The sequence below is a fragment of the Pomacea canaliculata genome, linkage group LG5 (genome assembly GCF_003073045.1).
Source record: "Pomacea canaliculata isolate SZHN2017 linkage group LG5, ASM307304v1, whole genome shotgun sequence".
NCBI lineage: Eukaryota > Metazoa > Mollusca > Gastropoda > Architaenioglossa > Ampullariidae > Pomacea > Pomacea canaliculata.
Genome location: NC_037594.1, coordinates 29,011,224 through 29,023,666, shown reverse-complemented (window position 1 = coordinate 29,023,666; position 12,443 = coordinate 29,011,224). Strand labels below are relative to the sequence as shown.

At 39.4% G+C, this 12,443-nt stretch overlaps 2 protein-coding genes across 2 annotated transcripts; one reads left to right on the top strand and one right to left on the bottom strand.

Moving 5' to 3' along the window:
- Positions 1-453: 453 nt before the first annotated feature.
- Positions 454-4,315, bottom strand: LOC112565375 (tetraspanin-21-like). The gene is made up of 7 exons (XM_025240799.1): positions 4,255-4,315; positions 3,678-3,752; positions 3,116-3,223; positions 2,641-2,808; positions 2,371-2,454; positions 2,083-2,187; positions 454-1,398 (listed from the first exon to the last, which is right to left on the bottom strand). The coding sequence occupies exons 3-7, from the start codon at positions 3,122-3,124 to the stop codon at positions 1,366-1,368; spliced, it is 399 nt and encodes a 132-aa protein (XP_025096584.1). The 5' UTR covers positions 3,125-3,223; positions 3,678-3,752; positions 4,255-4,315; the 3' UTR covers positions 454-1,365.
- Positions 4,316-8,424: 4,109 nt separating this feature from the next.
- LOC112564802 lies at positions 8,425-11,956 on the top strand. Its single transcript, XM_025239875.1, has 5 exons — positions 8,425-8,557; positions 10,056-10,289; positions 11,094-11,324; positions 11,448-11,681; positions 11,802-11,956. Exons 1-5 carry the CDS (start codon positions 8,494-8,496, stop codon positions 11,954-11,956), a joined length of 918 nt encoding a protein of 305 aa, XP_025095660.1. The 5' UTR covers positions 8,425-8,493.
- Positions 11,957-12,443: the final 487 nt, after the last annotated feature.

Genomic DNA, 12,443 nt, shown 5'->3' with positions numbered 1-12,443 from the left:
AACAATGTATCAAATCTTTATTCACAAAGCATCAGGTCTGCAGGTGATCCCCAACAGAACCTTCTGGAGCAGTCTACCTGGACTGGTAAAGTTGTATCTATTTACTTTTTCTGAGTAGCGTCAGAAAAAGAGTGACATCAATAAAGAAAGAATATTGTGTTCTGTCTCTCTCTCTCTCTCCCTCACGCACACACACATATACACAGAGATCGTACTCAAAAGACTGAATGAAAGAGAGACATCAAAGGACACGTAATCACTTTTCGAAACTAAATATTTTGACAGGATGGATGCATGCTCGTTTTCAAGAGAGGGAAATTGTCGGCTTTGTATCAAAACGTTACGTGACTTCCCATCATCTGCACCGTGACACGTCACACTTTCTTTCTTCGCATCTTCACAATCCGACAGAGCGTCTGTTCAACTTCCTACTGGTTTATTGTTAGTCAGAAGTAAAACAATTGATGTACAGTCATTTTTTGCAGTTATAATAGACGTTGGAGTGACCAAGGTTTGGGAGCTTGAACTTAACATGTTCTTGTAGCAACCAAGACTTAAAAATGTACAAAGCATGTTATTGCTTCGAAAAATAAATTTACTTTACGGCTATGAAACACTGCAAGACATATAGTGTTTGTAGTGTATTTTTAACTGTTTTCTTATTTTAGTGTTTTATAGCAACATTTTTATATACTTTATTGCTGGAGAAAAATGTTGGCAATATAGACATTCTGCTTAATAGCTTTACTGATTATTACCTGCTTATAAATTTGAGGTTTAACTAAAACACCCAAAACACTCAAAGACAATTGATATAAATTAATTTGGCGAATAAGTAACACAGATAGGTGACCATAAACTGCATGCATTAACAATTGGATGATAGAGTTTTTGCACTTATAAACAAAATCAAATGTTCAAAAAAATTTTACTTAAGCAATTGCAAACCGATATTTCAAATTTAAAGGAATAACTATTTTTTACATATATTTTTTCGCACAAAAAAAAATCCAAATTCCCCTTTTATCCATCTTTCTCCTGCATGCATAAACAGTTGTACGTGTCGATGCGCTCAAGCGTAACATGCAGTCACGCATGCACTTGCCACACATTTCTGCACATCATTGGAGATTCCACGACTAGAGGATCCTTACCACCTCTGTACACAACCCTCAACACTGCCTGTGAGTAAGACTTCAGTCACAGTAGTAACAGTATAATGTCCTGTACAGCAAAATGTTTTAAAGGCAAAACAAATCCAACAGCCAAATAACCGCAAAACTCCGGTAAGCCAAAACTGATCAAAACCCGGGAAACGAGAAGAAACGAAAAAGACAGCTGGACTGTCAGAAATTCTTGTGTTTTTCAGGCGGGAGTTATCGGCTCTGGCGTCGGCTCCTAGGGTTGAAAAGAAAAAAATATTTACGAAAGAATGAGGTCATAAGTTAAATGTCTTTTAATACCGATAAAAACCAGATTCCCTCTCAAAATATGGAAAGACAGAAAGATTATAATAAAAAATAAAGAAAGTAGTACAAAGATAAAAATGTCTCAAAACTTCCGCTGGTATTCGTCGTTAACACAAAATCAGCACTTGTAGAGGTAACATACCTGTCATTTTCTACTTTAAGTAGGAGGTCTGAGAAACATTTATTAAATTAATGAAAGTCTAATATGGCCTGAATACGGCCTTTTACGATTCATATCCTAGTATGTGTACAACAAACGGAATATAGAGCAGGGCTTCTGCTAAGGCTAAATTCTTTGGGGTCCCAGGGAACCCTTCTTCAGATTTTTAAGGGGTCCCTGTTCTTCGCCCAAATTTGAAGGGGACCCCATTGACGAAATTGAAAGGGTCCTCCGAACTTTTAATGCGTACTGTACGCAATTTTTTGCGTAAGCAGAAGCCCTGTAGAGGATTCTGATTTCAAAACGTCAGTTGAAATGAAAGATCGTATTTTTGTCGCACATTCACGACCACCAGATTTCAACATTAAAGTGGCCAGTATGCCATGTTTCCGCAGTCATATCTACTCTCGTATGGAAGCTGCTACGTTGACAGTACACGTTGCACACACTCACCGGTGGGAGCTCGCTCAGACCCAGAGGTTTCAAGATTAACTCACGAAACCATACGTCTATGCCTAGCTGATTCATGACGTAAAGGACCAGGAACACCATACTGATCTGCAAAATGATGATGATGATGATGATGATGATGAGGAGCAGGAGGAGGAGGAGGACGACGACGACGACGACGAAAAGACAATAAACTATACTCTGCTTATAGTGTGAAATGAATGTCATAGTTAGGTCATTGCTGTAACTCTTTTATTTTGAAAAGAAATACACCAAAACTATAAAACTTACCTGAACTCCAACAATAGTCCCTCCTATGGCTAGTATAGTGTCCTTCCACCGTTCGATTTTATCCTTAAATTTGGGGAAACAGCCCTGGGAAAAATAGTTTTGTAAGAAACATGACGCAAGTAATACAACAGATTTATTCTTAGATGTCGTTTAAGGAAATCGCCGAAGCAAACAATCGAGCAAGACCATATTTCAAACTACAATCAAAACACTGACATTCAGTAGCGCTAAGAAAAAATTAAAATGGATCTGTGATAGATGAATCCAAACCGTCAAGAAGTGGCTGTTGTAGTCCCTCGGCATACGAGAACATTCCAAGTCAGTTGATGGTATACGGCAGCATGCCATAGGAATCACTAGCTTAGTACGATTCAGTTCTCGAGTCCATTTTGTAGCATTTTCAAAGTCCAAGTAGTTGTCGACACCACAGCACTGATTCTGTAATCAAAAATTAAAAAAAACAAACGTTCGTCAATCGTTCCCATTAACGGAGGAACAGAGGAATTCAAGCATAAGGATTATTAGAGTAACTCTTAAAGCTGATGTGATATGGTTTCTAATTGATTCACTGATTTCTTTGAAAAGCGGCTTCAGATGACCGCCGCTGCAAATGGTTGTTGTGAATGAGTTTTGTTTTTTTTTTTTAATTTTTAAAACCATATTCCTTGATTGCGAGTGTGTGCTGCATTGTTTACCGCTCCCTTGTATTGAATGTGTACAGACAAATGAAGTGCCCCTGACTAACTTGAATCATATGGACGTTCCAGGTGACGGTGAAGGGCTCACTGCTGTTCAGACCCTCGTAGTGGTCTGTGATGGTGGAAAGTATGTGTGCCTTTATGCAGCCAAAGAACTGACAAACAAACAAACAAATAGCGTGGGTCAGCATTTTATAACAAATATGAAACATTTTCATACGTGTTGCGATTTTTCTTATAGAAATTAGTAAATATAGTGGTCCAGGTTTTAATATATCTATACACATGTGATAATATTCAAAATTGGGCTGTCTGTTGCCTCATTAGCACTTATTAGGAAAAATCAGAGCGTATTATAACATATTACAACTATTTTATACAGATTCAGAAAGGTAGCAAGAACACGCACCGCTTTTGAGCTGATTATTTCCGTTGTGCTCGGTCAGGAACTGAGAATGCATGACATTTATTAGATTAATATAAAACTTAAATGTGAGCATGTGCTTGCAGTTCATGCTAATGCAAGTTGCCCATGCGAACAAATATAAGCATGTTTCTTGATGAATCTTGAGCAAATTGTGGGACCTACCTTGGTCGCATGTGACTTACCGCGTTCGTGTCCTCCGCGAACTTTCCGATGAGTAGCAGTTGAAAGAAGATATAATATAGCAAAACCAGCAAGTACTGCAACGACAGTCAGAAAAGGAGAGTCCCCATATAAATGTTTTACAGCATTCAAAAGAGATGAGACCGCCCCATTCAATCTCCTTGGATTCCCTGTCATTGTGTTCGACAACTACCCAGTGGATGTACACCCACTTTAAAGTTCTCATAGCTAGCTTTGTCTCTACATACAAAAGTCATCATAGAAGACCTACATCCTAGAGACATTGTCAGACCTATGAAAGTATTTTCTGAAAATATTATACCGAGTCTCTGAATGAAGTTAAAAGAACTATCGACATCAACAAATTTAAAGGGAGGTAAGAGGCTGGGAGCAAAAAAAGGGTTAAAAATATTGTGAGCCTTGCTTATAAGGTGTATTCGAATATTTAAATCTGTATCTTGAGACCTTAATCTGGGCTTCATATTAGTTTGTTGCTTGCCTTTCAACGTAGCATGCAAAACAAGCTAAAGTCACGACGACTACATTTACATAGCGGGTTCAGAGAGAAATAGAACAAACCAGTATGAAGATAGGTTTCAATTCGGTGAGGACTGCGATGAATCCTAAAAGACAAATGAAGGATTATGGCGCCGCCCACGCCCATAATGGGGATTTTCAGTGATTCTCCAACGGGGCCGAAGTCAGCTTCTGTGACTTCGACTTTGGTGCCAGCCTTGTCGTTGTAGTCCTGCGAAACATCGAAAGCTGTGCCCAGAAGTGCAGAATGTATAACCGGGCCAAACATGGCACCGATGAGTAAGACCGGGACGCCTACAAAAAGCTGAAAGACAATCATCATCATCATCATCATCATCATCATCAATCAATCAATCAATCATCAATAATCAATCATCAATCATCATCAATCAATCAATCAATCAATCATCAATCAATCATCAATCAATCATCAATCAATCATCAATCATCATCATCATCAATCAATCATCAATCATCAATCATCAATCATCATCATCATCATCAATCAATCAATCAATCAATCAATCAAACGGTCCACATTTAGAATTGGTTTTCCTTTATTAGAACATATCAACTACCTCTTCATAGCTGTATACGCCTACAAAGATGTCCGTATTATTGCTAATAACATGATTATAATGCCAAGCATCCCATGCTCAGTAAAATGTTAAATGCAAAAATAAAAGTATTTTAACTTTGAAATTAATCCTGTCCCTAGTCGTTTCTCGATATGAAAATAGACTTTTTTTGCGAAATATTTACATTATAGATTTAATTCCCTTGGATTACTCTTCTCTTTAACGTGTTCGTTTTATTTACTTTTTAATTGATTCATGATTTAGATCTTTACAATGTCGTCTGCACACAACCAGGAGAATATGGACCTGTTCATTCTACAGGTAGACAAAGAAGAGGACAAGATGCAAAACAATCTTACAAGGGCCATCAAGTTGAACATGCCCAAGAAGTTTATCCAACGCATGACGAAAGATTATTTCAAGCTCCTCAACCATTAGTCGATGATCATCAGAGTGATTTGCGCCTCATACCGGTTCTGAAAACAAACTGCAGCATACATGCACATAAGCCAGATTTTTTTTTTTCACGGATATTTCTTGATGTTCTGTTGGTTTTTTTTTTAAAAACAAACAAACTTTACCTGGATCATAGGAGACTACGAGGTACCTGTGTTCGCTTGAATGGCAGCAGACGCTGAAGTCGGTTGTAGAAGAGAAAGAAATCGTTGACAGCAATTTCGTGAAAATGATGTAACGAAGTTGTTATGACGTCGACTGAAGTACGTAATCTAGATTTTGACGTAACATGGGAGAAGTAAAAACTTCTAGAATTGCCGGGCTGTGTACATCGCTGTGGAGACATGACCGACAGCCAGAAATAACTTACAAATGGAAGTTTGTGGGGAAAAGTACTAATTTTTTTTAATTGTAATAACTATAGTACTTTGATTTATGAAACAATTTTATTAATTTGTTTAGTTACCGTGCTACAAAACAGTCAAAAATCTCTTCCCTTCCATATCCGCCATCTACCCACCATCGTAACCTTTAAACACGCACTAAAATCACATTTGTTGCACTTTAGTCTTTATGTAGTAGGGGTTCGTTCTCACTTTCCACTTACGCCGCAGTGAAATGTGCTTTCACTCACGGATTCTTCCCAGAAGTACCAGTCTTACCTCCCTTCTTTCCCCGTCCTTTCTCCCGCTCTTCTTTTCTTCGTCATACCTCTTTTTTTACGTCATTCATACACGCAATCTGAAAACTTTCGTCATTCACGCTCTCTCATGCTTTCACGCGAGCTCAGTCCTCCTTTCCAATATCCGCCATCTACTCACCATCACAACCGTTAAACACTCTAAAATCACATTTGTTGCCACGTGGGCCACAACAAATTATTCACCACTCTTCCCTTTCTTTCCGATCGCCTACCTTCGTGCCATCCTACGAGACGGGAGGAGGTAGTTCTTGCAAGATTAAAGATAGGACACACCTATGCCACTCAGGGAGATGAACCGCCACTTGTTTGTTCCTGAAAATTACAATGCAAGGAAGTTTTATTTGTTTGTTTTTTTCAATTTGTTTACCGTTACTTTTATAGAATTGATGATATTAAGGACATTGTACATGAATGACAGGTGGAGAGCAGGTAGGCTGGGGTGGGGAATGAGTCATTGCTCTCAGTCTGAGTAATTCTTTCAGCTGATGAAAATGATTATAAGAGCAAACGGATTGAATATATCTACAATGAATGTTTATATATATATATATAAGTTACATTTATAAAAGAAGAGATGTTTTTGACTTTCTTAGAGACCAGAGTTATAGAATTTATTTCTCTACAAGAAACTCATCTAAAAGAAAACAAATTGTTCCAGCAGCCCGGGGTCTTGTGATCGTCCCGTGTAAGGTCTGCTGTGTCTCACTATTTCTTCCAGAAAGAGAACAACCAGCGCAGAGAAAGAATACAGTCAAGAAAAGAGAGAAAACAAAACTTGTCACGCCTGGAAGATCATAGGACAAGTCAGGCTCCTCGATGTTGTGGCTTCCTATCGCCAGTTAGTTTCGCCTAGTTACACCTGACAATAGATGTCTGGTTGCCATATAAGCCTTCACTGACAGCAGATGAAGAATGTTTTTCTATTTGCTCTATAAAAAAAGAAAGACCAGTATATGTAATCGATGTTTTGATCAATATGGCGCTCAAATGCTTACCATTCCTTTGAATTACAGAGAAAGCATTATTTCCGAACAGCAAAACCAGTCTCGGCATTTACTCATAAATAAATGAAATGTTTTCATTATGCTCAACCGCGGGCTATAAGGCACATTATGAGATCCACAAAAGAGTATTATTTGACTTTTAAAGTTTTCTCATGCATGGATCCGGGTACTCTCTTGATCGGTGATGTTGGTTGAGTGTTCCCTACTGGAAAATAGCTGCGCCGCTGAAGGAAGACAATGCAGCTCCTCTCATCACGAGAAACGACTCAAGAGAAATATTGTTGAGCAGTTGAATAAGAAGACAATAGCAGGTGAGTGTTGTTTAAATATTTAAGTGTGTGTGTGTGTGACCTTTTCTAATTACGGATGTAAGGTTTGTTGAACGCTGAGATGCAGTGATACCTCCACGCAGTCTTTGCATTCGTTGTTGGGCGGACATCAGTGTTTTTTAAATCAGATGTTGAAATTTGTGTCTTAGGAAGCTATTTTTCACACGGATGACTGAGGTTTGGACTACAGGTACACCGACAGTATTCTGTAGTTGAGGACTACCTGAAATATCCGGGTGACGCCGACTCAACGCTCAGTTTCAGGTGATAACCCAGCGAGAAGCAATGGCGAGGGTTCTGTGGTTCTCTGTCCTTGTCTTGTACGGTAAGTCCATCGGGCTTTGAACCAGCGTATGTTTGTCCAGCTTGCAGAAAGAAAATTAACCCTTGTTAGATGGAAAAAATAGTTCATGCTAAAGTTACAAAACTGTGAAACTATTTTGTTGTGTTTTGATTGTTATGACTATTGGTTGTTATGACAACAGTGATATATTTCCATATGTCTTGGTAAGGTAAACAATTTGTCCTGTCTTCCGACATAAATTCTCAGAACGACTGTTCGTATTTTTAGTTAAATTGTTTTAAATGTTTATTATTATCTTATCACAGTTGAACTGACCGATTCCGTGTTGACTTTATTTGTATTTAATTAAAAATGTTAGTTTCTGTAAAATAAAGATGGCTGCTGAGGTCGTGATCAAACCCCGAAGGATGAAAGGTTATGGCAATAAATAGGCTCCTCCTAATAAGGCTAGGTCCCTAAGTAAACAAATGTCTCGGAAACTGCTTACAGAATGTAAACATCCATCATCTGCAAACTCTGAACTCCATTCGTAACCGGTTGCTCGTTTCCGGTGAACATTTATATCTAATACCGAAAGATGACTGAATTTTCTAGGAATTCTTTCCAAACACTTACATCGATAAACTTTATTGGCTAAAACAATTATAAACATTTTATTATGGGAATACACCCATTAAAAAAGCTAAATGTAAGTAAAATGTCTGACTAACAGAGCTTGACAAACTGCCTTAGAAGCCGACCGCTAGCAATGCTAATTATTAGAGACAGAATGAATATTTATTCTGAACGTTCGAAAGATTCAAGCTATCTTCTCTTTGAAGGTCGGTTAAAACCTACGGACACCGAGAGTATATCCAATACTTTATGTGACCTACTATCAACCGATAATCTGCCGACATCCAAGAAGATGGATCTGAATGGAACGTTCTTCATCAACAACATTACGATAACGACAGCGAGAAAAAGCTATGGTAAGAAGACTACTAACAAGCAGACACATACTCAATCATAACAAGCACACATAATGGTCACAACTACAATAATAATTTTAGTGCATTTTTCTACCTAACGGTAAACTTGGCACGCTTTATAAAAGCAGAATATGTACAAAAACAAACGAACATATAGAGAACAGTATAAATACACTGACACGGATTAAAACATGTCAACCAACAAACGTGTAACGTTTTTATGAAGAGTGTGTTAAATGTGTATGCGAGCGTGTGTAAACATCTACATGTAAACCACGCTCGCCGCACTCTTCCACCTTTTTCAGCAAAAAATCCGGCCAACAATTAACACATTTAATGTTTAGGAAATTAAATAGTGACGAAATGTGAATGAAACAAGAAAAATATCACTACTCCCTCACCTCTCTACCCTCTCCTATGGTTGTCTGACGGGCTGGCGAGATGACCGACTGGACCAGCAGATTAAATCCAAACAAGTTACATCACAAAGTTCGTGAATCTAAGGTGGTTAATGCCACGTCACTTGTGAAGCTGATATATTCCTATGGAATCAATACCTACTCCATAGAATACAAGGTGATGTCTGGGATACACTTTATACGGTTAAACGTTGTAGATCAACGCCGATGATCGTTAACGAATTTATAATCCTTCAGATGTAATCCACGGTGGCCAATGCCCCATCACTTGTATGGGTGAGGTCGAGACACCCCTATCGAACCCATACACCTCAGAATACAAGCGGTGACCTCTCACAGATGAACGTTGTAGATAACGTTGAAGGCCGTTAACACAATGATAACCCTCTTCAGAGCTCTTGTCTCACTGCTTACTCGTTCTCGTCTGTCTCGAGAAACGTTAGATCCACTAACTTAACTCCTCTTTTCCTACTCCTGACCAATCAGGCCCTTTGCGACCAGGTAACTAGGACGACCTCCTAATAGTCTTTCTTGGAGACTGTGCCGACCAATCATAAGTTGCAGGGTCGACATGGCTTCTGCCTCCATTGACTACCGTCGTCCTAGTTACGCTGTGCCAAGCTCACTTACGTCAACTTCATACATGACGTAAAAGAATGAGTCGCGCGGAGCCGCGTCAGCGCTCGCGCGACTGTTCTTCCCTGACAACAAAGAGAATTAACAAAAATAGGAATCTAACTAGATTCGCCTGAATCGCGAATCATTACACGGAGACACATCAAGAGCTACAAAGACAAGACAGAAACATCTGCAAATAGATATTACATGCAAAAAAAAACAAAAAAACAAAAACAAAAACACAAAAAAAAAAAACCAAACAAAAAAAGCATGCCCGAGACGAGAACTGAACCTAGGACAGCCAACCTTCACTGTATTTATGACAGGCGCTAACCGCGAATACACACACACAGTCACGCATTACAAGTACAGTAAAGTGTGACAACTACATGGGTTCTCTCAGAAAATACAGCGAGTGTTCGAAACGTAGAAGCGAGCACAAAGTAAAATGTTTGTCACAGATTCCATTGACGTAGACGTCGGGACTACGTCCTGCGGCTCCTTCGACGACGAAGCCTGTTATGTCACATGCTCCCACCGTCACGTTGAACAAACGAGTGACTGCTTGGTGACCATGAACGTCACGTGCGACCTCGACAACGTGATGGGGCGGTACGTGCGACTACGTCAGAACAACGCCACTGGTCTGGTGCTGTGTGACGTAAATATCATGGGCTGGACGGACCGTAATAAGAGTTTGTATTAATTTTTTTTCTCAATGTATGTTAGTGTAATGAGCGTGACTTTGTTAAGTTGAATTTTGTTTCTGATTTGAAACATGATAGATATTTAATGAGTGTCCAGTTAATTGGAATTTAGACATGGACATGACTTTGAATAATAATAAAAAAAAAAACATTTCTTCAGCTTATTTCATACACACACACATGCAGACACGTACACATGCGCCTTTAACAATAGTCACACATTCACACAACAGGTGGAAATTATGAAAGAAAGATATCTTCTTGTGACGTCAGAGTCTTCTTGTGACGTCAGTCTCTGACAGGAAGTGTCTGAGGTCATTGCGAAGATTTGACGTCATTTTATTCGTGTGACGCACTCTGTGTGTAAGGCTTGTAAGGCTCTGTCTGTCGGAAACTGATGAAAAGACAATTTTGAATCTTTTCCATCTTTTCGTGGCAATCGGGTGCAGCACATTCTCGAGGCATGGTTGTCACTATGGAAACCACACGTCATAGGGTCACGTGACGGAGAACGAGACTTCGTGGAAGCAAAAAAAGAGTCCCGTGTCATTTCTCTTATTAAACACAACATTCTACTAAAAACCTTCAACGTTTTCCACATGAACACACATATAAATAGACGAGATTCACATGTATCTTACTCTTTACGTGATTCTAAGCAGTTTTATTTTGCCTTTAGGATCCCTTTAATATTAATAACTTTAACCTAAGTGTGTGCATGTGTTCGTGAACGCTTTGAATAGAGATTGGGGGAATGTTCCAGCCGACTCTAATGTGACTATTTTCACTTAGCATCAGTTAATTTTGCGCTGAACGCGCCGTGCAACCAGAGCTCGACATGGCACAACGACTGGTCAGCAGGCAAGGCAGTGGATGGCAACAGGAACGGAACTAGGGCGGGGTTGTCGTGCAGCCACACCATGGACGGAAACTACGAGAAGGTCCACTGGTGGCAAGTGAACCTGAGGAAGTTGGTTCTTGTGTCATACATTGTCATCGCAAACCGCGTGGACAGCTGCTGCAGTGAGTAGTTAGTAGATAGTGTGGGCAGTGAGTAGTATACAAAGTTGGCAGTGAGTAATTAGTTTTTAAAGGTTTTACTTGCTCATCCTCCTGTCTGTGTGTGTGTTTGTGTGTGTGTTGCAGCTCACAGACTGGCCAACTTCACTGTGGAGCTGGGGCGTCTGGAGTCCAACGGCAACATCAGCTACACGCTGTGTCGTTACCATGGCGGCGTTGCTGGACCTCTGACGACCCTGAACTGCACGAAGTCCATCTGGGGTCAGTTTGTCCGCATATCACAAGAGGATGAACTACTCACACTGTGTGAAGTCGAAGTCTACGGAGACACACACGGTAACAACACAGGACATTTCACAGGTGAGGTCTGTCACAACAAGAACTACTAAAAGACTTTTCGAAAATTTGAACTAAAAATGTAAATTGGCTAACAACCTGTAAACAGGGTAATAAACATCTCATCTTGGCTGCTGTCCACAGAGATGGCGCTCATCCCTGACTTGACCTGTGACGACCTCAAACTGCGTACATCGCTGGCAACACCGCAAATCACGACAGCAGGGACAGCATCAACCATGCTTCCGACTGATGCAACGGGGTTAAACATATTTTCAGAAGACACTTTCGGAAGCTAAAGTGTCAACAGAGAATCCACGAGTCTCGTCTGAACCTGAAGTGTCAACAGAGAATGCACGAGTCTCGTCTGAACCTAAAGTGTCAACAGAAAATCCACAAGTCTCGTCTGAACCTAAAGTGTCAACTGTGTATCCAGAAGCTCTGACTGAAGCAAAGCAGTTCACAGAGAGAGTAAGAATCTTGAATTCTGTCAAAGTCGAAACATTATGAATTAAAGATAAAGATGCATGTAAAATCTTGTTTTGAAAAATCTGTACAATAAAACAATCATTTCTTTAAAAAAAACTGTACAGTTTATCAAATTTACAGAACAAAGTATCAAATACTCTATTTGAAATGTGATACTTGCCTGTAAAACCCAAAGATCTGACAAAATAACAATTGTATATAGTTAAAAAGGAATGATATTTATCTAAAAATGACATAACAAAGAATAGAGATAATAATTGCGATTTTTCCGCGCACGTTGAAAGAGAAAGAAAGAAG

What these genes read in the sequence shown, in the direction of transcription:
- LOC112565375 (XM_025240799.1), bottom strand. An exon ending in ACAACAGCCACTTCTTGACG is followed by an intron (nt 2,455 to 2,640) that starts GTTTGGATTCAT and finishes TATTTTTCCCAG; the next exon opens with GGCTGTTTCCCCAAATTTAA. An exon ending in GTCTGAGCGAGCTCCCACCG is followed by an intron (nt 1,399 to 2,082) that starts GTGAGTGTGTGC and finishes TTTCAACCCTAG; the next exon opens with GAGCCGACGCCAGAGCCGAT.
- LOC112564802 (XM_025239875.1), top strand. Translation starts at nt 8,494, where the DNA reads ATGGATCTGAATGGAACGTTCTTCATCAACAACATTACGATAACGACA. An exon ending in GACAGCGAGAAAAAGCTATG is followed by an intron (nt 8,558 to 10,055) that starts GTAAGAAGACTA and finishes TGTTTGTCACAG; the next exon opens with ATTCCATTGACGTAGACGTC. An exon ending in CCGCGTGGACAGCTGCTGCA is followed by an intron (nt 11,325 to 11,447) that starts GTGAGTAGTTAG and finishes TGTGTGTTGCAG; the next exon opens with CTCACAGACTGGCCAACTTC.